This window comes from Phanerochaete carnosa (genome assembly GCF_000300595.1).
Source record: "Phanerochaete carnosa HHB-10118-sp unplaced genomic scaffold PHACAscaffold_5, whole genome shotgun sequence".
NCBI classification, from domain to species: Eukaryota; Fungi; Basidiomycota; class Agaricomycetes; order Polyporales; family Phanerochaetaceae; genus Phanerochaete; species Phanerochaete carnosa.
Window position 1 is genome coordinate 2,098,473 of NW_006767632.1, and position 23,129 is coordinate 2,121,601.

Below are 23,129 nucleotides of genomic sequence, written 5' to 3' on the forward strand. Positions count from 1 at the left end.
GGTTCGTCTACGCTCGAGATAGTGAGGTGCGGAGGAGACGAACGACACCGTTCGGCAGCACCTCGAAAGCTCGCCGCAAATTTTGGCAGAAGTAGCAGACCAAAAGCGCTTCTCGGACGAGGGGCCGGCAGGCCTCTCACTTGGCAACGTAACCCTAACCTTATCGTTACCTGTGCTACCTGTAACCTCAAGTACACAAAATGCATTCCGAGATTTTACGATCTATGTGCCTCCTCCGTCGCTTCAATTCCTTTAGAATATGCTGTGTAGACGGACGAGAAATCCTTTGTGGCCAATTCTGGCACCCGCTTCATGAATGCCTCGTAAAGCATCAATGCATCCACTCCCATCACCGTCTTTACACCAAGCTCACGGGCGAGATGAAGGGCGAGGTCCATGTCCTACAAGTCCCGTTGGCCACGCCTCCTCGGGAGTAAAAAAAACTCACCTTGTGCATAAGACGAGTGGCAAAGCCGCCTTCATAGTCTCGCGTGCAAGGAGGCTGCTTGTCTGGCAATGCACCAGGCACAGGGTTGTTCACAGAGCTAGCCCAGCATGCCCCAGTCGAGCTGTTAATCACCCCAGCAAGCACGGCTGCGTCCAGCCCAAATTTCGTGCCGAGTAACATGGCCTCCGCGACCACTAGCTGCTGAACGCCAAGAATCATGTTGTTGCATATCTTCGCTGCGAGACCCGAGCCGCTGGGGCCGCAATGTATGATCTTCTTGCCCATGTGCGCGAGTACAGGCTCGGCTCTGCGGAATTCGTCTTCGGTACCGCCGACGAGGAAGCTCAGCGTGCCAGCCTTTGCACCTGTGACACCACCACTGACAGGTGCATCGACCATGCTCGCCCCAGTCTCGTGCACGTGTTTCGAAACGTCCCTGGCGAGCTTCACGTCCAGGGTGGTAGAATCGATGCAGAATGTAGACGATATCTCCTCAAACGACAGTGATCGTAGCCCGGGGACTATCCCACCAGCGTTCATCATGTACACCTCATTCACTTGTGGTGACGAAGGCAATACGGTAAGTACCGTCTGCGAGGCACGGGCAACGCTGGTGTTCTGTCAGTCATGGCAGACACGCGGACTTTCAGTCACTTACTTGGCGGGAGATGAGAGCACTTCTATCTTTGCACCTGGGAAGTGATTGTGGAAGTTGTTCACAAACTGCGTCGCGCTTTCTTGCCGTGCATCGCATACGACAAAGCGGGCAGAGCCCCCACTCTCGACGAGCGTGCGTGAGAAGAGATTGTATGCCATTTCGTAGCCCATGTGGCCGAGGCCAATGAAGCCCGTCGTTCGTGCCCTTGAGCCATCTACGGCGTGAGAGACGGCGTTGAGCAGTCGCGCTGTAGACCTCATCGCTGTGCTGGCGTGCGTGCGGGGGCGGGCCGCCGCCGTGCGCTTGGTAAACTGCAGGTACCGGTATCGGCTATCACCAGCATCCTTCTACCGCTAATTGTGTCTCCCGAGCGCCGTGCTCCCGGAGACGCGCCTCGGCTTCCGGGCTCCCACGGTCGTGCAGAGCGCGGTGAGAGACGTTCTCACCGCTGTCGAAGAAATGTACCCTGGCCGCCCTGTCTACATCTGACGGCGCGTAACCAGCATGAGCGCAGCAAAGCATGCTCTCACACCTACAGAATAAGTGGCTACCGTTGGGCAAGGGTTTGCTCAGCTCTCTCCTTCACCTGAAGTCATTCGACACTGCTCAAGCGCCATCAGAGAACGAGGCCGAAACAGTAGCTCTGGCAGCTAACGACGAGCTCCAGCAAGTAGGATCAGAAGAGATGGGATTTCAGGAGCAACTTTCGGCCACCGAGGGCAGGGAGGGAGATGCGTTTGCACAAATCGTAGCTATGGTATGTGCCCTTGAGCATTGTTGACATACACACGCTGATGGTCTCAGGTCTCTGTTGCTGTGAGTGTTTGCTATATAGGCACGGATAGGCTGAAATGTACAACGGCCCCTACAAGACACTTCTCGCAGTGACATGGATCATCACCTTTGCTAGCGGAACCTCATTCTACTGGTTTGGGTGGCATCCACTCCTGCAGAGTCTATCTATCGCGTTCTTTGCATATGGTACATACAACTGCTTCCCATGTTTTATCTCGCGTGCTCTGAATGGTACAAATCGTTTAGGAATCTTAACCCTCCAACCTACGGCTTACCCTAAGACAAAGGCTTCCGGCCTCACCCGCCACCAGCTTGCCATGATAGTGGCCGGCTTTCCGGTAGCCTTCTTGGGTTATGCTGCTATCTTTGCTACCAAGGTCATAAATTCTCGCGCGCACTTCACAACGTGGCATGGCGTAGGTACCCGTATGATCAAGCGCGAGTCCAAAGCACTCATAATATGCTAGACATTCGGCTTAATCACATTCATCTTCATGGTAATTCAGACTATCCTCGGAGGTGGTAGCGTTTGGTTCAATGGTCGGCTGTTCGGCGGTAATCCGAGGGCCAAGCTGATCTGGAAATATCATAGGTCAGCGCCGGTCTAGATTCTGACATTTTACGTTTTGACCGAGTGTCTAGAGCGGTCGGATATGCGGCATTCTCCCTCTGCATGATCACACTGCATCTCGGTGGCGCATGGTCACATTGGGCAACGGAGAACAGCTGGTGGATTGTGCGTGTCCTGGTATATACATTCGCGCCTGCAGCGATATTGGCTGCGGTCTTCTCGCGCATGAGGCAAGCGCGATCTCACCTCGTTTTTACGTTGTCTGACCTTTGTGTGAGAATAGGCTGTCCAAGATGAAGATCTGGTGACAGGACCTCGGCTGCTCCTCCTAGAGAATGGCCGCGAGAATTCAAGGGCGCTGTTGCGGACATGCGGCAGAAAATTGATACTTTGTACTCTGGAGATTTTGCGGCGGCCTTTTTCACCCGCTTTTTCTTCTTACACTGTACCCGGATCATCTGCTGAATCTGCTGGTGGCCTAGAGAAAGCCAGCTACTATATCAAAACAATTTAATGTGTGGTCGCATGGCCAGAGAAACAGAACACGCTGCATACCAATCATATGTCCAGCTCTTCGAACTTGCAAAGCGGTGGGATGGCAACTCCTCTACAGCGGATGGACCAAGGCGGTATACAACCTCCTTCGCCGTTGCAAGATGCCAGAGGGTCCCAGCACTCTTGGTGTTGTGCCGAAATTCATTCTCGTCTTCGTCTGGCTCTCGCTATTATGAGGGGACGGGAACGAATAAGTAAGGCGCACATAGCTACCACATGCGACGGGTGACTTTAACATACACGAGCTCTCATCGATGTGATGTCCGTGAGCGACGTAATATCCGGTAGTTCAACGGTGAACGTGCTTGAGTGCCGAGTACCCTCGCCCACGCCATTCTTCTTGAAGACAGCTTCGAGCTGTCCATTATGTCAAGCATTATTATTCCGCAAGATAATCCACGAGCCTTTCCGGAGCGGATTCGCTACGTGTTCAGTTTATAAGTGAATGATCTAAGGTGGTCAGCGCAGATACGAACAATGGTCGTCAATCTTAGGCACAATAGTCGCATTCATCCAGGAGCTGAACCTGGAGGCCGAGTTAATTGTATTTGTTTTAGCAGCAACATTGGTACTGTCCTTGTCTGGCGACGGCTGCAGGAGGAGACCTCCCAAAGGCGGTAGCTCTACATTATCACTTTGATATTAAACATGCACAAAGTGACATATCTTAATCTCCTATGGCACTGACTGAACGGAGCTGTGAGTGGTCGCCCACAGCCAGTAGAGAAGTGTCTAAGCCTCTACCTTCGGCGCCGACCAGAGGCTCCCGGGGCGCTGCACTCGGACATAGGTCCGCGGGGTGCTGCATCCAGATATAGGTCCGCGGAGTGCTGCATCCAGACATGGGCCCGCGGGGTGCTGCATTCAGACATAGGTCCGCGGGGTGCTATTACAGAGGCATGGGAAGGCTGATATTTGGAGTATTTTGGACCTCTTCGGGGCGCTATCAGCGGAGGAGGAGAGCCAGGGTAGGCCGACCAGAAGCATCTCGTGTAGAGGTCGGGTGATTGATGGTCTATCTCTGTATCTTCGAGCGTGGAAGTGATGTACAAGCATTGGAATACAGCATCTACGCGCGTCTAGATCTCTCGGAAGATGTCGCTGACCAAGACGACCTTCGGCGTCTTAGCGAGCGGCTTGTGGGGGTCGCTAATCAAGTAAGGTGCAAGTAAGGCGATTGTCCACGTATCCATGCGACTCCGCGCTAACATTGGCGTGTAGTAGATGACACCGATATGTGTCCAGTATCTCGTTTGGGCATCGTAACGAGGCCTTGCAGGCACCTGCAAGCCGCTGAATTCATATCACCGGACTGGTGGAGGCGGCCAATTCTGTCAGGAACCAATGACGCGATCAGTTGTTGCCAGTCCTCATATCGGCACGCCCGCGGAGTTCCATAGTTGCAAGAGGTACCCGAGATGAAACAGGATAGAACCCTATCTGTGAACGAGTCATTGCAGTCCTGCTTACTATGCCCGACGCGGCCAGCGTATAAAGGTCTAATGTTTAACATCTACTCCTCGTCAGAATTGCCAGTTGTGCGACCACTACCTGCGAAGCGGTGCACCAGCTTTCCACGTTAGGATGACCAGGAACTCCCTGCCAACAGAGATCGATGCACCGCCCTTCTACCATACCACCTCATCCTCCTGCGAGAATAATCTTCCTTTGTATACGGAGTGCCCTGGACACTCCGAGCTGCGCGTCCTGCATTCTGGTCCAGCAACTGCCGGGGATGCTCCGGCCGCAGCTCGCACGCGCCAGTGTATCTACCAGACCGACTACCTAAAGATTGACGTCGGCGAATTTCCACACGCCGTTATGCGTCCTTCGTATGGCTTCAACGGCGTCGTAGAAGGTGTCATCACCTTTCGAAAGAAATGCACTTTCGTCACACACATTACTGTTGAAGTAGGTCGCGTGCTTATCATAATTAGCAGTAATGTCGACTGAACTGGATTTGTTTAGTTGGAAGGCAGCATCTCGACTTCTTCAATGGACCATGCAAAACTTCCAGGATTTTCCAAACTTCCTTTGTTCAATCGGTCAACCACACTCTTCTCCGTCTCAAACCCTCAGGACACCCGCTGCATCGCAGCAGATACCCTCTACCGGTTCTCTATCCCATTCCCCACTTACATCGATGGTCAAAGCGCACAGTTACCTCCGTCGCATATAGCTATCCACCCTGGCGTCTCCTCTGACGTCAGCTATTCCCTTCATATTAACGTCGTGCGCAAAGGGCTCTTTCGACGCAACGAGGCGTAAGTTGCGGATTTGCTCTTGCGCAGCTATCCAAACTTATGCTTTTATATTCTCACGCACGTGATCGTGCACCGTGGACTCTCTGGACATTTCAAATATTTTACATCTGCACGTCGACATGCATGCACGCACGATATACATGTATATACTAACACCGTGCCCATATCGCCCCTCTAGCTGTCCGATCCCAGTATACTATCTACCCAAGACGCGGCCTTCCATGGCAACACTTCTTGAGCTCCCGCCACTGTCTCTGGACGCGGTATCTAACCGTGTCAAAGCTATTTCACTCATGCCTACGTGGCCGAGTACTTGCCAAGCGCGCTCGCTGACTTCTCAGGGTACGGAGCTGCCGAGTGTACAGGTACGTCCGAAAGGACCTTCTCCTCTGGTCTGGTTCACTAACATGTATCAGGCATTCTTGCCGCTCCCGCGATGCTACCCGTCCGGTGAACCGATCCCGATGGCGCTGAAGATCAGCTGCCTGTCGTCGCCCGCGCTGACGAGGCTCTACTTCCCAAATATCGAGGTGCAGCTCGTCAAGAGGCGCAAGATCTATGTCGGTCTCCAGCGGCAGTACAGTCTGCGCGAGAACGTCCTGAACACGGCGGTCATTGACCACAAAACGTGCCTGGAGATAGGAGGATGCTGCGTTATCATGAGGCTGGAGGCCGGGGCGATGGGTAGAGAGTGCTCATGGTCCGTCGATGGTGTCATCGATATTCAGGTGAGCGACACATCTTCTTTTAGCTCGTAGTCTTTCTCTAGCTTTGTTATTGCCAGTACGTCATTCGCATCTCTGTGCGTCCCCCGAAGGGCACCCCTCACCTGCCGATTTTCCGCCACGACGAGATGGTGCAGCTGACGACAGATCCCTACGAGTCGCTTGAAACGGAGATGCTGACCGGCAACATATCCGCTCCCGCATTTGGTCTTACCACACTTCGTCCTGGTCCCGATAGTATTTATCAGACTAGGGCTTAGATATGTTTAGCGAGTCCGAGGTTCGCATAGGGCTGCGTCATGTGGTGGTATGTGAACGTGCTTGATTTAGAACTGATGAGCTTGGAAAGAGGGGTAAGATGGAGAATAGAAGGTCAATAGACGGTCCTAGTCATTTCAGACGAATATTATTTATGGACTGAACCTATACACCTGCCTCTTTGGGCCGGGAGCGCGCTTCTGCGAGTCTACCGTCCCGGCGGCTGAGCGAGTGGCCGAATACCTTTCGAATCTGCTGCGAGGTCGCGGGCGACAGTGACCTGGCCGTACCCTTCTCATATTAAACACACCCCTCTCACACCACCGGTTGCGCTGAAGGCTCTCTGGCTCTGACTACGAGTGCGAAGATAAGCCACGGCACCACACGCTTGTTACACTCGCGACTTGGACTTAGCTGCTCACCATGCTCGCGGCAGCCTCCTCTTTCTTTGGACGAACAAACATCTCGCAGTCGTACACGATTGGCTCGGGCTCCATTCTCAGTCGGACATCAACTCCCACACCGTCGTCGTCGGGCACATCGTTGCCTGCTGCCGTACATGCGCCGCCGTTCAACGTCGGCCCCTGGCGTGTACAGCCTGCTGTTCACAAGGTACCTGGCGTGCACAAAATAGAAGGGGCCGCTTTTTCTCATATGTAGCGCATTAGGTGACTAGCAAGCGTGTCAGTATCTGGAGTGCGGACAAGAGGGCGCCGGAGATGGAGAAAATGGGCCCAACTTCGAAGGAGCGATACTTCGAAGTGTTGAAGGCAGAGGTGAGCCTGCACTCGCACAACGGAGCACCAACTGTCCCTGACTAGCTTGAAAGGCACAATCACTTTCAAAGCTGCGCCATCCCTCAATATTAGGTGAATCATTAGCGTCCGCATGCAAGCACCTCGGAACTGATATACGCTACAACAAGAGATGGTTGAACCTCTTGAGGAGACTCGCAATGAGCTAGTTTTTGCGACCGAGCCGGTGTTGTCCTCCTTGCACCTATCAATTCCCGGGTCAATACAGTACAGTCCCTTAGTGGAGCTCGATGAGGTTGAGGTGAGCGAAGACACTACTTCCAGACTAGACGGTCTTTCTTATTAGTATCTAGATCCAAAAAGGAATTATACAGCTCTGTAAAGGTCTTGTGTTCTTGCACTCCTCAGCGCGACTTATTCACACGAACATCAATCCGGAGAGCATCATCATAAACAATGCGGTTAGTTCCCATGTTACTTGGTTGGTATGTATGTTGCTCAACTGGCCTCAGGGTGACTGGAAGATTTCTGGGCTCGGCCTCACGATTCCGCTCAGCCGACCGGATGGCCAACCCTCTCGCTGGGAATTCCCTGCTTTCGATGGCCGCATACCCCCGTATACGCAGCGTTCGTTTGATTATATCGGTGCGTAACTTGCCGGCAATGCATTACACGTCGGCTAACCACTGAAGCAGCTCCCGAGTACGCCTTGGACGAGGTACTGGATCCTGCATCTGATATGTATTCGCTCGGATGCTTGATATATGCGGTACATTGCAAAGGCACCCCGCCATTCAAGAGCCACGGCAGCTTGGGCGCCGTACGCGAGAACGCGGGAAAGCCCTTGACGGGATTGGATCGCCTGACAGACTTGAGAGGTAAATATTTGGATAGTTTAAATTTATGCACTGTGGCTGAGACAGGTTATTGACGATCTGTAGAACTACTTAAATCTCTCATAACAAGACATGCACAAAATAGACCTTCACCTACGACGCTACCGTCTCATTCATTCTTCTCCTCCCTACCCATCTCCACTCTTAATTTCCTCGATCGCTCCAATTTCGCCGCCAAATCTCGGGAGGAGAAGATATCTTTCATGAAGGGTCTGACCAGCGTGTTGGATCGGTTTTCGGAAGGCCTACGTACAAGGAAAATCCTTCCTTCACTTCTGGAGGAGATGAAAGACACGCAACTCTTGCCGTATATTCTTCCCAATGTCTTTGTGATATCGCAGATTTTGTCGCCACCGCAGTTCGCCTCGCTCGTACTGCCCAGCCTCAAGCCCTTGTTCGCGATCAAAGAGCCGCCACAAAATATGATCACGTTATTGGATAATCTACAGATGTTGCAGAATAAGACTGAGAAGAGTGTCTTCAGAGAGCGTAAGTCTCCTTCACAAGGACTTCGGGTTCATCTTGACCATGCAATCCTGTAGACGTCCTGCCACTCGTATACAACGCCTTAGAGTCCGAACACACAATTGTGAGCGATTAATTTTTACCAATTAATCGCTTCTCTGATTAAGCTCACAGGTGCAAGAGCGTGCGTTGAAAGTTGTGCCTGACCTCTGCGACACGATCGACTACGCAGAGGTGCAAGGTGTACTATTCCCGCGCGTTGCTGTGGGTATCGTGTATGGTTCTTTTAGGAACGCGCTGACACCGGTCACTTCTCAGCTCGTCTTTACCAAGACTCGGATACTCTCCGTGAAGGTTGCAACCTTGATCACATTCATGAGCATGGTGAAGACGCTAGATCAGGTGTGTTCGCTTATACTGGATTTCAACATATGTTGCTTACAGGCACTCCAGACCAGTCTAACTCAGAAGCTTGTGCCGCTACTGGCCAAGATCAGAACCAGAGAGCCCGCAGTGATGGTGGGTCTAGATTCTGTCAGAAATGAACTTCTCCGACATCATACACAGATGGCTACACTTTCTGTTCATGAAGCAATGGGTGTGAAGGTAGATCGTGAAGCGGTCGCGACATTGGTTCTACCCCAGCTCTGGGCCATGTCTATGGGGCCCTGTAAGCTTGACTATCCGCACACTGCAACCAGTACGACTGACCCCACGGCGTAGTACTCAGCGTCTCACAATTTAAGCGATTTATGGAGGTGATTAAGAAGCTGGGTGACCGTGTAGAGAAGGAACACGACCAGTACCTCCGTGACTCGCAGCGGATTGAAGACCGATCTGCGACACCTATCAACGGGATCACGACGCAGGCAGTCGCCGGCGGAATGGATTTCGAGAGCTTAGTTGGCAGTGGCGGTGCTACGACTGTCAAAGCTGATACAGTCATTGACTCACCGAAAGGCTGGGATGACGATGTCTGGGGGAGTATATTTAACAGTGCGGAGGTATGTCATACGTACGTTGAGATATCCCGCAGCTGTCTCATTCTTTCCAATAGCCACCGACAATTGCAAGCTCCCCATTGGCACCACCTGCGCAGCCTCAGGTCCATTCGCAATCTGCGTCATCATCTCCTCAACTGTCGTCCGCTGGATCTTCCAGACCTTCGCCTGTCTCTAGGTCGAGTCGTGGGCTTGGTATCACACCACTGCCCGCCCCCCCATTCAACTCAACGGCATTTGCGCAGACGCAAAGCAGGCCGCCCCAGAGTGGCCCCATGCGCCCATCCTTGTCTACTTCGTCGCCACTAGCACCCCAGGTACCTGCGCAACTACTGCAGCCTTCCCAGACAATCTCCGCACAAGCTAACGGGCCAAACTATAATATATCGCTACCTCCCGCTCCTTTCGTGCCCTCTGCGCCCATGGTACCAAACGCGCCACTGCAGCCGGTGATGCCGCTGGTGTCCTCGCCACCTCTATTCGCCGCGCCGAGCGTAGGGGGTGTCTTGACACCTTCAAGACCCACACAACCCGCTTGGTCTGGTAATAACACTGGACCAAAACAACTATCGAAGGCCGACTGGGGCGATTTCGATCCTCTAGCATGATGCCACACTTATGGATGACTAGGATGGATTTATTTGCTTCATTATTGGTATTAATAGAATATGTATCAGTCTGCCTGTTCGACTTGAACACCCTCTGTGGCGCGGACGGGCTTGGCTGCCACCACTGTCTCATGTATCTCGGGATTTCCTGGGCCTGTGAGCAAGTGTTCGTCGATCGGACGGCCGAGGATCGCTTTGAGAACAATGAGGGCGCCGCGCTTTGACGAGACTAGATTGTTCTCCCTGCACGCGGGGCTGACGACGCCTGGCCATAACTTAGCACAAACTTCGACGCACAGAGCCAGGACTTAAGTACTTACAAGCCGCACAGCCCTCATCGCATTCGCAGGCTTCAACCGTATCATGCGCGTCGATGAGAATAGAGGATACTGGAGGCAGTCATGAGCATAACAATTTGTGAGAACCTAGTGCTGGCCACATACCGTGGTCAAAAGCCTTTGTCGCACTTCCGCCCTTGCGTCCAGCGACCTCGTAGAAGATCAACCTGCATGACCAACCGTGAGATGACCTCTGATATACTTATGCGATAGGACAGACCTCGCGGGACGTTTCCGTTGCGAAGGGGTCGCTTTGTACTCCTTCTCCGCGGGTTTGCACTCTGTACCCATATCCGGCGCGAGGGCGAAACGGTTCAGGAACGCGTGTTCAGCCGCGTGAATGGCCTCCGCGGGGTGGATACTGTGGATGCGCATCATGTCGAGTGTGAGCTTTGGGACATCGATCCACACGCCCGTAGACTCTCGCTCATAAGGTGGTGTCTCGACGTCTACTGCGTCTATGATTGTCTTGTTTCTGTGTGCCGAGAGATATAATCAGCCACATGAAAACGCAACTTCGCGGCCTCCACTATACCGAATCTTGAAGTAGCCTGAAATCTGGCATGAGCTTGATCTACTACGATGGTCCTTTTCAGATTACATACCAAAAACTAAGGTGAACAGATCGATTCCTAGGACTTAGTCAGTAGTGTCAAGAGGAAAGAACGTAGGCACTACTTACTCCCGTAGTACGCTCGGTACGGCGAACCTCGAATTTCACGTATACGATGTGTCTGCGCGGCATCAATGTTCGTGAAGTCCCTGCGAACTCGCTATCAGCAGTCGCTTCCATTATTTGACTACCGGAGTATGAACCTTGGTTCAGTAGTCCAATTGACGTCTGAGCGTATGAGCTTGGCCATTTTAGAGTCATGGCTAACTTCCTGAATCTGTACGAAAATGGTCAAACAGGAGCGTCGTCATCCTGACGCGACTTACGATGAACGTCAATCCCTGGTGAATAAACTACAACAGACTGAGTCCAATGCTGCGCCGATCTTTAACATGTCACGTACCACAGCGCCCTCATACAGCTCAAAGAGAGCCCTCGATGTCTCCATGGTCTCGAGAATGCGGGCCGTCCCACCTTGAGCTACCTTGGTGACATCGATAACACTGTATTCATCTTCGTTGCCGCCACGAAGCGAGATGTGTTTGGCAGGCTGTGGTAAGAATTTCGGATGCGTGTGATACCTGCAAACGATCCTCGATGGATAAGATAAGTATACAAAGGGTAGCATACTTACCAGCCTTCCTCGTCCTTGACTAGCCGACTCTCACAGATCTGTTTCATCAGAGGTCCAAAGTACTTCCCATCCTCCTCGCTCAAAGGCATCTCCTGCCCGGCGCATTGTAGGTGCGCCTCAAGGAACACTTCGTTCTCGACATCGATGACAAGCTCGCTGATAGGCTTGTCGAAGAGCTCCTCTGGATGAGCAACATAATGTCTGTCGATGGGATAGTCGCTAGCAATGAATATCGCTAGAGCATCTCGCGCTCGACGACCAGCTCTGCCAGCTTGTTGTCTCTGAAGCAAGCTCAGCATCGTTCCGGGGGAATTGAGACGACGGGTGACTTACAAAGCTTGCAAGCCCTCCACGAGGGAAGCCAAACATCATGACAGCATCCAGAACACCGATATCAACTCCCAGCTCTAGCGCATTGGTAGCCACAATCCCAAGTAAATTGCCTTCGAAAGCCTCTTGCTCGATGCGCCGGCGGTCCTGGGAGTTCACGTCAATATAGCACGCAGTGACTGCACATGTATCATACCGACGCAGTATAGCCTATTCAGCTAGGGTTAGTTTGAAAAGATCGCGATAACCTGTTCTACTCTTACCTCCACGATAAGCCATCACACGCTTGAGAATATCGAAACGACCATGCGCTGTGAGCTCTGCTCGCAGGGCTTTAAAGAACTGTGGGCTCATGAACATCACGGTCTTCCGTCGCCCTAGGACTACGTACCATCTCGCATGATTTGCGGATCTGCATTATGCAGTGAGTATCGAAGCCATCCAGAAAGGATGGAGGAACTGACCGTACAAAATACTATCAAGCGGACGCCTCTTTCCATCAGAAATCTTGCCAGCCTGATTGCTTCTTGCAGCGCGCTGTGTCGTCCAAGGGCCGGGATCATAGGATCGATGAGCGGCGGATCCCACACGAGATAGTCCTTCTGTCCTGAGGGCGCGCCATCCTCAGTGATCTCTTCGACGTTCTGCGACAGTTTTAGTATGAACGGTCTCGGCTACTACATCGGTACCATAGCATGAGATACTCACGTCTACGCCAAACATTTGACACATATATCTACCAGGATTCGTTATTGTCGCACTGCATGACACGAAACGGGCATGTCGATCTAGAGTACGAGGTAAGTGTACGTGCTAGCAGTGCCAGCGACGAACGTACTGCCTACGGCGGCACATATACGTCTAAACCGTCTGAGAACTTGCGCGACATGACTGTACGTGGTATCAGCACAGCTATCAGGGTAAGGCAGAGTGGCACCGGACCTTCCAAATGTCCCGTTATAGTAGTGCAGCTCATCGACGGCGACAAGCTTTAGGTGCTTCAGGAACCTGCAGCACTTTTCAACATCTGAAAAACTTCCGCAGACGGAAGAAATACCGGCGCCACAATTCTTCGTGTGGAAGAACTGAGAAATGCATCATATCCTGGAGTGTGATTAGGTCGCACTGTTCCGAGGTTCTGTTCCGAAAGCAGCCTTACGAAATTGGTAAAGACGACCGAGGCCGTCTCGCGGATTGCTGTGGGGGGATGAGCTGGATTGTCAGCAATAAAGCCATCCATAGGAGCTGACCTCTCCGCTCCTCTTGCGGAGTATCCCCGTCATATGTAGCCACCTAGGGTGATTAGTATCAGCCGTTGCGTGTATACCGTAATCTATGCCGGAGGCGAGCCTACTTTAATATCTTCCATGCCGGAACAAGACGCAAGCAGCCGCTCCAGAGCCTGTTTCTGGTCCTGCGCAAGTGCCTTAAGGGCACGTGAATGATTATCACTGTACAGATACAATGGACACGCACTTTAGTGGGATATATGAAAATGGCTGTTGATTGGGGATCCTGTTCGAGGAAACGCAAGAACGGCACCTATGATAGCAGTGAGAGCTGGGTTCTGACACATGTGAGGCCCATCAACTCACCTGATAGATAACACTCTTCCCGGAGGCCGTGCTGGTAGACACGATAACGTGTTTCCCCTGATCCAATGCATTAATCGCAGCGACTTGATGTATGTAGAACGAGGAAATTTTTCGCGCATCCCGTAGACCCCATGAAAGGGGCTCTGATAGAGGTTCGTCTAGAGTAGCTATATGACTGTTAGGGTCTGGTGATGTCATATTGCACATACCACCAACCTGTCCGACCGCTCTTGGCATCAACAGTACGATCGTACGCAATTTGTCCCGCGTACCATTCTTGTTTGCGGACTTCTTCCAGAACAGATTCGATGGTAGGTCTATGTGCCGGTTCTGGGACTGCACGGGGGCCTTGAGAGGAAGAGATACTTGCTAGCGTTGTCCGGTTGTTTGGGTCAATCGGTATATACTCGCGGGCAGCTGCTTGGAGTAGCGTTACCGGGTCCTCATGCTCTGGTGTGGCCTCGATTAATCTGACCATGCGAAGGTATTGGGAATCTACTCGATAAAAAGTCACGGACTTACGCACTCCCGGACAGCTTGTTCAAAACGTTCGTTCCGCTTCTCTACGAGCTTCTTGGTGGCTGCAGGTGTTAGTGCAGGAGGTGGCGCGAGCATGCTAGTCGGCGGTTGAGTCGTGAGCGACGTTGCGAAATAACGCGCAGAGTGCACACAAACCCGTTACTCATTTTTTGCCCTCTAGAGTTATCTTCAAAGTCCAAAACGAGTACATGCTCGTCTTCATCCGTCGATGCTACCACAGGGGCTACTGAGGTTTCCGTGGAGCCGAAGCGAGAATAGTCGGGCGACCTGTCACGGCCTGGACCCGTCGCCCGTGTCTGATCATGGATCTGAAGCTGTGCTCGCGGTATATACGCGAATTTGACCAAGTGCGGTAAAAGTGCCCTAAGGATGTTTGTCAAGCTATTGTATGAAGTTGTCCTTGAAGATCGGAGACTACTTTAGTTCCGCGACTTGCGCGAGATCCAACGGTCTAAGTAAAGAGAGACACGTAAGTCTCGACCCTTCACTGTGTGGATAAGAGGGAGCACCTTTGCAGCAAACGTTCGGCGGACTGTCGGATGACGGGAAATGTCACGGCCAAGCTCTTTCGAGAAGAGCAGAAAGCGAGTACAGTATTCAAAACCTGCATCACCGCAACTGTGAGCGTCATTCGTAGTGATTCTACCTGATGTTCACCTTGAAGACCTATCTTGGAGGTGAGGCCTAAACTCCACCACTGGAGGCGAGATGACGCACCTTGTACAGCTACTCAGGGGCGGCTGGGTCATCAAAGATATTCGTACGTGTGCGCTGAATACTATACCTGGCCAAAATATGTGGGCCATGGCGACTCGTCCGTCGCGCCCTGTACGGCCCCCTCGTTTGTGTTGCGCTTTTTCCGAGAGGATGGACCTCCCATGTCTCTGGAGGTACTCCGGTCTTGAGGCGCAGGGCTATCAGGCTTCCGTTTGCGCGTAGTGATGGCAATAGTTTTCATATCAGCCTTGTTCGCTGTGGCCTTCGGCGACATGGCAGCGCTCCCGAGTGTACTGTCAACTTTTCAGGCTCAAGTCGGGCGCGCTCCAGTACCGCGCCACGTGATTGATCTCTTTGTCCGGCAGTCAGCGCCAGGAGCCCTCTGTGCGCCTGTCTATGAACAAACTGAAACGTAAACTGTCGACGTGAGCCAGACGGTACGCACACGCTAATGTTCGTTTTTCTGGATTCACCTCATTTTCTGCATATCCAGAAAGCATGCGAGCCACCATCCCACGTCTTATCCGCGTCGTGCCCCGGAGCAAACTGGCGACCGAGTATGCCTCAGCATCTCTTGTGCGGCCACTTCCAGAACCGGCTCCTTCGGTGAAGCAACCCATTCTCATCGAGGTGCTCCTCAAACGCAAGGCGGAAATGGGCGCAAAATACCCTTCAAATATCCGGATAGAGCCCGTCTTGACCAAGAAGGCATATGAGGGTGTACCGGCGGATACGAGGGAAGAGCTGAAGGAGCTTCTCAAGGAGCGGTAGAACATGGTATGTGATCTGTGTCTCTGCATCTCAACATATGAATAATTGTACACATAGGGATTGCGGCTTTTCCTGTCCAGTTTCAAAGTCTTTCGGCCATTCCTAACCATCATCGTCACTTCAATACCGTTTCTCTCACATAGTGCTTTCGCTCTGGTTTAATGTTTCTCTACCCTCGAATCCACGACATTTTGCCTCATCGCAGCTTGACATCCAGCTCGATAGCTACAACCTCTCCGGGTTTCGTTCCGGTAGGATGGACCGTGACGCAGCTACGCGTCGTAATGGATACTCCGGTATCCCGAGCCGTTTACTAACCAGGTCATTTCATTCAGCTTGCAGATCATTTCTTGGATTTATGTCTACGCAGTTTGTCCCAGAAATCCCGGCGCAAGACTCCTCGATCAAGAACGGGCATGTCTGCCGTATGAGCTTAATAAAGCTTCGGTCGGTTGTTTTCTGGATATCGCAGCGATTGGCCAACCGGACGCGTTCGACGTCCTGGTCGTCCATACACCAGTTTTCTGTAAGCCTGGATACGCAGTTCGTTGACCAGGTGGTGTATATAAGACCTTCAAGAGGCATGATCAGCGGTCGATTCAAGTAGAGTCGCTCTGGCTTGTTGGCAAGACGTAACAGCCTGAGAGCAATAACCGTCGCTACATCCACAACGCTACTCATGGAGTCCAATTGTTCCAGCATCGGTCACGCTTTAAGCACTACCAAGGCCAGTCTACAATACGGTTCGCGACCTTACCAACTGACAAGCTCCATCTCCTTCCAGCTGCGTCCTAATCGTCATCGCCACCAGGCGGAGCAGACTCCCCATCTTTTGGCACGCCATTCTAGTGTTCCCAGCGGCAGAGGAACGCTCTGTATCTCTTCGGGCAACCGCAACGACGAAGTTTTGACGACCGATGCCGTAGGTATCCGGCTAGTTGTCGTCGGAATCACCTGCTAAAAGGCGTGTTATAGTATGCTCGCAGGGAGGATTCTGGCTATACGTCTAGCTCCGAATCTCTCAAAGCCCTGCAAGCAACGTTTGTTCGCGCAATGGATAACTGGCCAGACACCCCACTAGATCCTTCCCTGTCGGCATACAGCACGCCCAGATGGTCTTCTGGAAACGGCTCCGGAGGATACATCGATACATCCTATAACGCTTCGCCATTGATCGCTGCTTCCGGCATCTGGTCGATGGTCGAGCAACCGACTGTGGATTACCAGCCTGAAGGAGATGGTTCCTGGGTGCTCGACGCAGCAAGACGCGTGCAGGAACCGGAAATATTCTCCTCATTCGACCTTGCGGACGCGAAGCACGCACCGAAGGCGCCCTACACGCAGACCGAGAGCGGCGACCATTTTACACGACTGCCACCCAGTGACTCCGCGATTGATGGCGCTGGTGTCTCTCTGACCCAAACTCTACACAACCCTGCGACACGTACGTCCAGCTGGCCTTCTGGATACAACTCTACCATTCGGTCATCATCGCCCGGTCACTCCGTTTCCTGGCACCTGAATGAGCATTCGTATGCTGTGGGTTACCAGCCTGACGGACAGGGTCTCTGGCCGTTCAACTCAGCGAGATGCATTCAGGAACCGGAAGAGCCTTCCTCATCTGACCGCCGACCAGTCCTCGTTCCTCTTGCATTCATGGAGCGCGTACCTCAGGAACCCTACGTGCAAATCAAGAGCAGTACCGTCTTCACACAACTGTCACCCATCGATTTTACGGTTGATGACGCTGGTATCATGTTGGCCCAGGTCCTGCGCGACTCCACGGCGCTGCCTGGGGAATGGAAGCAACCGCTGGATATAAAGCCTAACAGTATTGGCCAGAAGATCCAGCTCAGACTTAACGTCAGCGTCGTGTAGCTTCGATCCTCGCATCTGACATCCGCTGATTCTGCTCTAGTGGCCGGGATATCTCCCGCAGGTGAAATCAATTAATTTCAAAGACTTCAAGACGGACCCTCGTCCGGTGGCGAAAGTAAAGTTGGCGGAGAATATAGCGAAGGCTACTCGAGCCATGATGGAGGTAAGCAGAGTCTCCTACGTGACTATCATCACGTTAACATCTGCTGCGGACAGGGTCTCGAGCACATGAGGTCGACTGATGACTCTTGGCGTGTCGGAGTAGGAGGTATCACCTTCTTTAACGTTGCACTGGCTTCCATCCAGCGTGTGTCGCCTGGAAGCTGGCAGGCGGACCTTTTCGTTCCATGCAACAGCGGCTGAGCATTGGACATGCCAGTGGGAGACAGTGCTTAGTTTGGGGCGTGTTGACCCTGGTGGTTGACCGACGAACAGGTTGGCACAGCCGGCGTAGACTGCGGTTCGTTCTCATGATTATATTATCAGCCTGGTGTCCCTGTATATCACGATATCGTCACACTAGCTTATCAAACCTGTGCTCCGACATAGCTTTTCATGCTTCGTATATGGTCCATTCGTTCAGTACTGCAGTCCCTGGAGCGATAAGGACGTAGCTGTCAGTCAACGGGCCTACAAGGATCGCAGCCGTTTTTGCGCGTTAAAATGAGGCCATGCTTCCTGGCGTGCGATTAAAGACGGAGGAAACGACGGGGCCGCTCCTCGTCTGAAGTGTCTCCATGGCAAGCTAATCGATCGAAGGAAAATATACTATCAGCGGGATAAGCTTCAATCGTGGGAGGGTACAGCGTTCGTTCCAAAGTAGCATGACACACATGAACTAGATTTTTTTGAAAAATGATTCATAACATCGGTAACGAAGTATAGCCGTTGGGAGGGGAAAGGAGGGATTTCTCTCACAGCCAGAGCGTTAACTAGTCTACACTTTCCGGGCGTCGCACCGGAGAAGATTCGGATAGATGAGCTGGGCAGGTTCATCTTCAGGGAGAACTTGTTGAGCAGCCGTCTTGCGATGCATCGAGATCGTATTGGATATCTCGAGCGACGCCGCCGCTATTGGATGTCTAGAAAGTCTTGAGACGCGTCCATATTACCAGACATGAACCATGTTACTCACCCTCAGACGGAAAGGTGGACTCCGTTATATGCGTCCTCGAGGAACGATGTGCAGGACGGGTTGATAACTAGCAGGTGACACCTGCTCGAGCCTCATCAACACCAAGTCCTCCAACTTGATGTTGCCTCCAGGACCAAAGCGATAGTTGCCTTCTTTTGGTGGCTGTCCGGCGAACTGGGGCAGGAGTCAGAGGCTTCGTGTTCCAAGTCTAAAACCATGACACGCTTACTTCCTCGATGAAGGCCTGAACTACCTCGGCGACCAGCTTCACGAGATGTGCAAGAGAGCGGCCTGGTCTCTTCTGTTTTCCGAATGGAGGATAGCCCATGGGCTGAAGAGAGAATCATTAGCTTTAGGACCATTGAACGCGGAGCGCCATGCCCTGACCTGCAGACGGATTGACAGCTTTGACCTAGTACGGATCCGCGAATCTTCGTTACCGCCCACCAGCTGTCGTAAGGACGCTTTGTCGAGCGCCGCTGACAGCCGAATGCCTGGTTTTGTCGAGTTTGCGAGACGGAAGGGGATACTCTGGCGATCGAAGTTCCCTGGTTGGTTCTTGGCGGTGTACGGAACCTGTTGTAGACCTAAAGGCACGCCAATATCGGGTCAACAGGGCACTGAGGGCAAGGTAAGGAGCAAGGGGCACCACTCATCCTTCTGCAGGGCACAGAACCTGACAGGCAGTGAGTAACAGAGAGGAAAGGCGTAGGACAACAGGAAGCTGTCCTTATAATGCGGTACGTACGTGTGACTACTAATGCACTCACACCCAACAGACATTCAACCCCGATCCGCCTCCGCCCGCGGTGCGTATATTGCCCAAACACAACGTGCTTTACCTAGTACAACACAGCGTACTGAGATGTGTATTTGTTTGGAACTGAGAAGGATCGCGGCCTCTCGAATTTGCCGAGCTCTGGTAGTAGGGTTGTGTCTCGGCCATTATGGCATGACCGGCGGTGTGCTCGTTGGAGGTGCACAAGAGAACGTACGAAGGGTGACGAGAGTGCATAGAAAGAGGAGGCAGCTATCCATATCTTTCGTATTGGGCTTGGGGTCCTCGTGGTTGGTGTTGGGGAGAAGGGGGAGAAGGGGTCCATGATACAGTTTGAGGTTGCCGCTCGGACGGCCAAACGCCTGCTCTTTGCGCAAAGCTCTGAAGTCTGCGAGAGGTGAATTTATACCCTTACACGACATTGATGGCTTTCTCACCCTGATTCGTGACCGATCAGAAGGAACCACAGCGTTCACGCAGTCGCCAGTACTTTCGTCATCTGCGTATAGGCTTATTGCTCAGCTCGCAACGATAGCAAGGATTTGGCCACTCTGTCGTCTTCACCGCGTCGGACACTAGAGAACACCAACTTTTGGTGAATATTGCCGCATTCAACACGTGTTCGTCGGTCCTGTGCCGGCGAGAGTCAGCCAACGCATCCCGAGGGGTCGACGTGCTCCCCAAAATTTGTGCGCACTTTGAGAAAGTTGTAGCTTTTTTTGACATGACGTCGACAGCACAGGGAAGCTCGAGTCAGGCGATCCACGGGATGTCACCCGAAGTAGCGTGGCTTGGTGCACACGGTGACTGGGTGCTGCACACGGAAGGTGAGTTGCATTTTACACTGGAAAAACCGAGGGACATACACAGAACAGGATGAAGTTCGTTTATCCTCGCGAAACAGTCTGCTTCGGCTAGTTTTCTTGGATTGGCAAGCCAATGCCAGTGTCGTCATCACGACGCACGCGAGATTACTACCCGAGACAGCAAATACTCACGAATATTATTATAGCCATCTCTGGCGACAAATCCACGGTAGTTGGAATTGGATACCAGTCCGCCAGCTCCATTGCTACAGAAATCTGGTTCAGCAGCGAGGTTTCGGCCCCATGTTGACATTGGCGGTCGCTGCGCACCGCTATGTTGCTGGTAAGTCAGAATGACCTTACTGCAGCGCGACGTGTTCTGACAGCCCGACCCTCGATCATAAGACCAGTGCCTCAAGGTGATACATGCCATCTAAATCGTTGGATACCGTCCGATTGTCGTGTTGCGCTACGTCGCGAATAGAGGTAATTGGGGGTGTTTGTGGGCGGGTATATATCGATCTATTTCGATCACCGCCTGCGGCGCGAAGTACTGAGCCTCGGAGAATGTCTCTGTGTCGCCGAACCAAATCAGCGATCCGTCCGGCGGCTGCGGTGTCCGCTATTTCGGTGAGGACACCACGATGTCGCCTTGTTCATATTCTTTGTCATCGACCGCCTAACTCGATCTCTAACATCTCAACACTACTACCAACGTTGCCAGGGCGGCACCAGCGACCACTTCGTCTGACCCAACTTGGCACTCGGCTGCAAGACTCCACGGCGAATCGAGAACGCAGCGTCCAAGAGAGCGCCGTGAATCTTGGCTCATCTCTCCGGAGCTGGATGTCCCATGCGCTATGTTCCTTGCAAAATGTAGCGTGCTCTACGCTGCGCTTACGGTGGTGGGGTGGGTCAAGCTGTGAGTGCTCGAGGGTTCATGTTCACAAAGCTCTATTCTCCGTGCTTCTCGGTGCAGCTTCCAGACGCGATGATCCTCTTCACTATTCAGTCCAGTCTTGTACAAGGCCTTGCCCAGAGGGTCGACTCAAATGCATGAACACGTATATGTACCTCCTTTCCGATCAATGAAACACCACGTTGTGATGTACCAGGTCTTCCTCTATCGCATGAAACTTAGAAGTTACCTGAGCTTAACCGCTCGGGAGCTGGTGGACAGTTGAGAGAGTGGAACAACGGCGTAAGACCGAAACATGCATATAAGGACACTGTGGGATGCTGGACATCCTCTGAGTCATTCGTCTGAACACGCAGCGGAGGCAGGAGAAAGGAATGGAAAACTAGGCTCCACGAAAGTACTAGTGAGCAATTGTACTCTTGTGCTTGGCTCGTCAACGTGGATGCCTGAGTGTCGTGACCCGACACTGCAGTGCGAGGCTCAGCGGCGTGCGTCGGCTGCCGTTCTGCACAGCAGTTTAAGCAGGGGCTATACGCCTCCTTGAGGCCTTGAAGCTTGAAGACCAAGAGCTCTCGCATTCGTAGAATTGACGATCGCCGGCCACTGTTCTCGCCAGTCCTCGAGCTTCAAACTTCAGGCCTTCAGGATGTGTGTCAGCTTTATAAGGTTCAGATGAAGTTTTGCATATCTGCATGGGTCCAGGGCATGGACAATATCATCCGCGGTATCGCAAGAAGTGATTTTGTGCACGGGCGCAGCACTTCGTTGCGCCATTTCCTGGGTGAATCAAACACATGTTGAGCCTCGAGGGTGTAGTTGGTTCGCACGGAAATGACAAAGTAGCATTTAGTGCCAATTATCTTGACTCGTGTATGTGCCCATACAGGCGATTACAATGACCCATGAGATCCAACCGACAAGCCACGAGTACGCACAGACGATAGACAAGGCTGTCAGGGGAGTTCAGCATAGGAGTTCAGTATTCCAGCGACTCGCATCGTGATGGTCAAGCCCTACCATGGGGTCGCTTGTAGCGTGTAGCGTGTTCAGTTGAAGAGACAGGTGTACAGGAGGATGGCAGCCCCGAACTTGGCCCCTCGGAATAGCGGCAGCGAGTAGTGAGACATTTATCGGATAAGCGCCCATCCCAGCCGGCTGTGGCCTATAACTGCCAACATGCCGTCTAGGTTACCCATTGTTAGTCTCGTTCAAGGCCTTGAAATCGTACTTGCCTACCACGAGGTTTTCAAGTTAAACGCTCTTGCATCGAAAGTACTAACTTGCCATCAGTTCACAAGGCACCATGATACTACGCTCCCGACGGCGTATAAGTAGCCCTGCGTATTCGATAATCCAACTGGAATGCCCAGTGACACGGATACGATAGCAATGTGGCGGATAAGTCTCTTATGGTGAGTGAAGATACCCCCAGTTCCACGCGAAAATCAATATTGCCCTCTTAGGATAAGCTTCAGCTTACGGCCCATCAGCTTCTCCACTGAAAATCTGACTTAGTGCGCGGGACATGGTGGACCATGACCGGTGACCGTACGTACATCCGTGCACAATTTTCTTCGCTTACGCATGCTCCAATCCCCAGGATGCTTGTCATGCAAAGGAGTTATATACGCGGTGCTGTAGCTGGGGAAGTCAGTCGATGGTTCAAGTTGTACGCGGAACCAAAGGGAGCTAATCCAACTCCTTCCAAGCTCACCAGTGCAACTCCGTGCCTGGATATGTGCACGAGACCTAGGCCTGAAGCTGAGCGCTGAAGCTGAAGCCTGATTGCGTCACCTGAACAGGCGTTGATACGCTCTTTTTCAGCTGGGTTTCCCATAGGCGTCGGGTGCCGCGCCATCCTATGTTGCTCTGACCTTTCACCCACCCGTCCTCCTCACACCCACTCGTCCTCCTCACACCCGTATGGCTCTTCAGCTTCAGGACTTGCCATGAGTCCATGAAAACTGTGCATAGCCAGAAATCCAGTACCTTCTCTACTGCGATACCCTTCCGCTTGATATTCCGACAAACCTACATCGGGCACAAGCCGCCGGTTGCTACGGCTGCTCTGGCCAG

General features: G+C 52.5%; 8 protein-coding genes across 8 annotated transcripts; 5 read left to right on the forward strand and 3 right to left on the reverse strand.

Moving 5' to 3' along the window:
• Positions 1 to 162: 162 nt before the first annotated feature.
• On the reverse strand, positions 163 to 1,369 carry PHACADRAFT_256396 (uncharacterized protein; the record flags this gene model as incomplete). The annotated part of the gene is made up of 3 exons (XM_007395892.1): positions 163 to 401; positions 449 to 1,058; positions 1,107 to 1,369. The coding sequence occupies 3 exons, from the start codon at positions 1,364 to 1,366 to the stop codon at positions 216 to 218; spliced, it is 1,056 nt and encodes a 351-aa protein (XP_007395954.1). The 3' UTR covers positions 163 to 215.
• A 214-nt stretch (positions 1,370 to 1,583) lies between these two features.
• On the forward strand, positions 1,584 to 3,820 carry PHACADRAFT_256398 (uncharacterized protein). The gene is made up of 10 exons (XM_007395893.1): positions 1,584 to 1,863; positions 1,911 to 1,922; positions 1,979 to 2,087; positions 2,148 to 2,317; positions 2,369 to 2,493; positions 2,544 to 2,702; positions 2,756 to 2,967; positions 3,028 to 3,194; positions 3,268 to 3,714; positions 3,772 to 3,820. The coding sequence occupies exons 1-7, from the start codon at positions 1,627 to 1,629 to the stop codon at positions 2,778 to 2,780; spliced, it is 837 nt and encodes a 278-aa protein (XP_007395955.1). The 5' UTR covers positions 1,584 to 1,626; the 3' UTR covers positions 2,781 to 2,967; positions 3,028 to 3,194; positions 3,268 to 3,714; positions 3,772 to 3,820.
• Positions 3,821 to 4,222: 402 nt separating this feature from the next.
• Positions 4,223 to 6,440, forward strand: PHACADRAFT_121358 (uncharacterized protein). The gene is made up of 5 exons (XM_007395894.1): positions 4,223 to 4,938; positions 4,996 to 5,291; positions 5,470 to 5,656; positions 5,708 to 6,019; positions 6,076 to 6,440. Exons 1-5 carry the CDS (start codon positions 4,612 to 4,614, stop codon positions 6,274 to 6,276), a joined length of 1,323 nt encoding a protein of 440 aa, XP_007395956.1. The 5' UTR covers positions 4,223 to 4,611; the 3' UTR covers positions 6,277 to 6,440.
• Positions 6,441 to 6,697: 257 nt separating this feature from the next.
• Positions 6,698 to 9,999, forward strand: PHACADRAFT_95292 (uncharacterized protein; the record flags this gene model as incomplete). Its single annotated transcript, XM_007395895.1, has 15 exons — positions 6,698 to 6,886; positions 6,943 to 7,050; positions 7,104 to 7,143; positions 7,200 to 7,330; positions 7,383 to 7,490; positions 7,542 to 7,674; positions 7,725 to 7,907; positions 7,971 to 8,414; positions 8,468 to 8,514; positions 8,565 to 8,654; positions 8,709 to 8,792; positions 8,844 to 8,909; positions 8,958 to 9,060; positions 9,114 to 9,409; positions 9,448 to 9,999. 15 exons carry the CDS (start codon positions 6,698 to 6,700, stop codon positions 9,997 to 9,999), a joined length of 2,574 nt encoding a protein of 857 aa, XP_007395957.1.
• Positions 10,000 to 10,024: 25 nt separating this feature from the next.
• Positions 10,025 to 14,971, reverse strand: PHACADRAFT_256401 (uncharacterized protein). The gene is made up of 32 exons (XM_007395896.1): positions 14,834 to 14,971; positions 14,767 to 14,775; positions 14,707 to 14,715; positions 14,559 to 14,653; positions 14,468 to 14,500; positions 14,185 to 14,412; positions 13,726 to 14,125; positions 13,510 to 13,676; positions 13,391 to 13,456; positions 13,269 to 13,340; positions 13,165 to 13,207; positions 13,074 to 13,111; positions 12,972 to 13,018; positions 12,857 to 12,922; positions 12,753 to 12,805; positions 12,623 to 12,702; positions 12,379 to 12,558; positions 12,306 to 12,326; positions 12,178 to 12,256; positions 12,111 to 12,124; positions 11,918 to 12,061; positions 11,585 to 11,865; positions 11,354 to 11,531; positions 11,277 to 11,303; positions 11,154 to 11,227; positions 11,020 to 11,099; positions 10,943 to 10,969; positions 10,873 to 10,888; positions 10,558 to 10,812; positions 10,443 to 10,504; positions 10,320 to 10,388; positions 10,025 to 10,264 (listed from the first exon to the last, which is right to left on the reverse strand). The coding sequence occupies exons 7-32, from the start codon at positions 13,985 to 13,987 to the stop codon at positions 10,065 to 10,067; spliced, it is 2,601 nt and encodes an 866-aa protein (XP_007395958.1). The 5' UTR covers positions 13,988 to 14,125; positions 14,185 to 14,412; positions 14,468 to 14,500; positions 14,559 to 14,653; positions 14,707 to 14,715; positions 14,767 to 14,775; positions 14,834 to 14,971; the 3' UTR covers positions 10,025 to 10,064.
• A 283-nt stretch (positions 14,972 to 15,254) lies between these two features.
• Positions 15,255 to 15,567, forward strand: PHACADRAFT_256404 (uncharacterized protein). Its single transcript, XM_007395897.1, has one exon. It carries the CDS (start codon positions 15,265 to 15,267, stop codon positions 15,535 to 15,537), a length of 273 nt encoding a protein of 90 aa, XP_007395959.1. The 5' UTR covers positions 15,255 to 15,264; the 3' UTR covers positions 15,538 to 15,567.
• A 649-nt stretch (positions 15,568 to 16,216) lies between these two features.
• Positions 16,217 to 17,426, forward strand: PHACADRAFT_184423 (uncharacterized protein; the record flags this gene model as incomplete). The annotated part of the gene is made up of 2 exons (XM_007395898.1): positions 16,217 to 16,459; positions 16,513 to 17,426. 2 exons carry the CDS (start codon positions 16,217 to 16,219, stop codon positions 17,413 to 17,415), a joined length of 1,146 nt encoding a protein of 381 aa, XP_007395960.1. The 3' UTR covers positions 17,416 to 17,426.
• A 772-nt stretch (positions 17,427 to 18,198) lies between these two features.
• Positions 18,199 to 20,560, reverse strand: PHACADRAFT_184424 (uncharacterized protein). Its single transcript, XM_007395899.1, has 9 exons — positions 20,327 to 20,560; positions 20,195 to 20,250; positions 20,026 to 20,142; positions 19,766 to 19,959; positions 19,412 to 19,716; positions 18,938 to 19,137; positions 18,780 to 18,881; positions 18,551 to 18,724; positions 18,199 to 18,497 (listed from the first exon to the last, which is right to left on the reverse strand). Exons 5-8 carry the CDS (start codon positions 19,563 to 19,565, stop codon positions 18,575 to 18,577), a joined length of 606 nt encoding a protein of 201 aa, XP_007395961.1. The 5' UTR covers positions 19,566 to 19,716; positions 19,766 to 19,959; positions 20,026 to 20,142; positions 20,195 to 20,250; positions 20,327 to 20,560; the 3' UTR covers positions 18,199 to 18,497; positions 18,551 to 18,574.
• Between the last annotated feature and the right edge of the window lie 2,569 nt (positions 20,561 to 23,129).

What these genes read in the sequence shown, in the direction of transcription:
- PHACADRAFT_256398 (XM_007395893.1), top strand. Translation starts at nt 1,627, where the DNA reads ATGCTCTCACACCTACAGAATAAGTGGCTACCGTTGGGCAAGGGTTTG. An exon ending in TATCGCGTTCTTTGCATATG is followed by an intron (nt 2,088 to 2,147) that starts GTACATACAACT and finishes CAAATCGTTTAG; the next exon opens with GAATCTTAACCCTCCAACCT. An exon ending in CTGATCTGGAAATATCATAG is followed by an intron (nt 2,494 to 2,543) that starts GTCAGCGCCGGT and finishes CCGAGTGTCTAG; the next exon opens with AGCGGTCGGATATGCGGCAT.
- PHACADRAFT_121358 (XM_007395894.1), top strand. Translation starts at nt 4,612, where the DNA reads ATGACCAGGAACTCCCTGCCAACAGAGATCGATGCACCGCCCTTCTAC. An exon ending in TCACACACATTACTGTTGAA is followed by an intron (nt 4,939 to 4,995) that starts GTAGGTCGCGTG and finishes GGATTTGTTTAG; the next exon opens with TTGGAAGGCAGCATCTCGAC. An exon ending in CTCTTTCGACGCAACGAGGC is followed by an intron (nt 5,292 to 5,469) that starts GTAAGTTGCGGA and finishes TCGCCCCTCTAG; the next exon opens with CTGTCCGATCCCAGTATACT.
- PHACADRAFT_256401 (XM_007395896.1), bottom strand. Translation starts at nt 13,987, where the DNA reads ATGGTCAGATTAATCGAGGCCACACCAGAGCATGAGGACCCGGTAACG. An exon ending in CACGAAGAATTGTGGCGCCG is followed by an intron (nt 12,923 to 12,971) that starts GTATTTCTTCCG and finishes AAAGTGCTGCAG; the next exon opens with GTTCCTGAAGCACCTAAAGC. An exon ending in CAACGGAAACGTCCCGCGAG is followed by an intron (nt 10,505 to 10,557) that starts GTCTGTCCTATC and finishes TTGGTCATGCAG; the next exon opens with GTTGATCTTCTACGAGGTCG.
- PHACADRAFT_256404 (XM_007395897.1), top strand. Translation starts at nt 15,265, where the DNA reads ATGCGAGCCACCATCCCACGTCTTATCCGCGTCGTGCCCCGGAGCAAA.
- PHACADRAFT_184424 (XM_007395899.1), bottom strand. Translation starts at nt 19,565, where the DNA reads ATGCACTCTCGTCACCCTTCGTACGTTCTCTTGTGCACCTCCAACGAG. An exon ending in CCAAACAAATACACATCTCA is followed by an intron (nt 19,138 to 19,411) that starts GTACGCTGTGTT and finishes GCGTGCCTTTAG; the next exon opens with GTCTACAACAGGTTCCGTAC. An exon ending in AGCTGTCAATCCGTCTGCAG is followed by an intron (nt 18,882 to 18,937) that starts GTCAGGGCATGG and finishes TTCTCTCTTCAG; the next exon opens with CCCATGGGCTATCCTCCATT.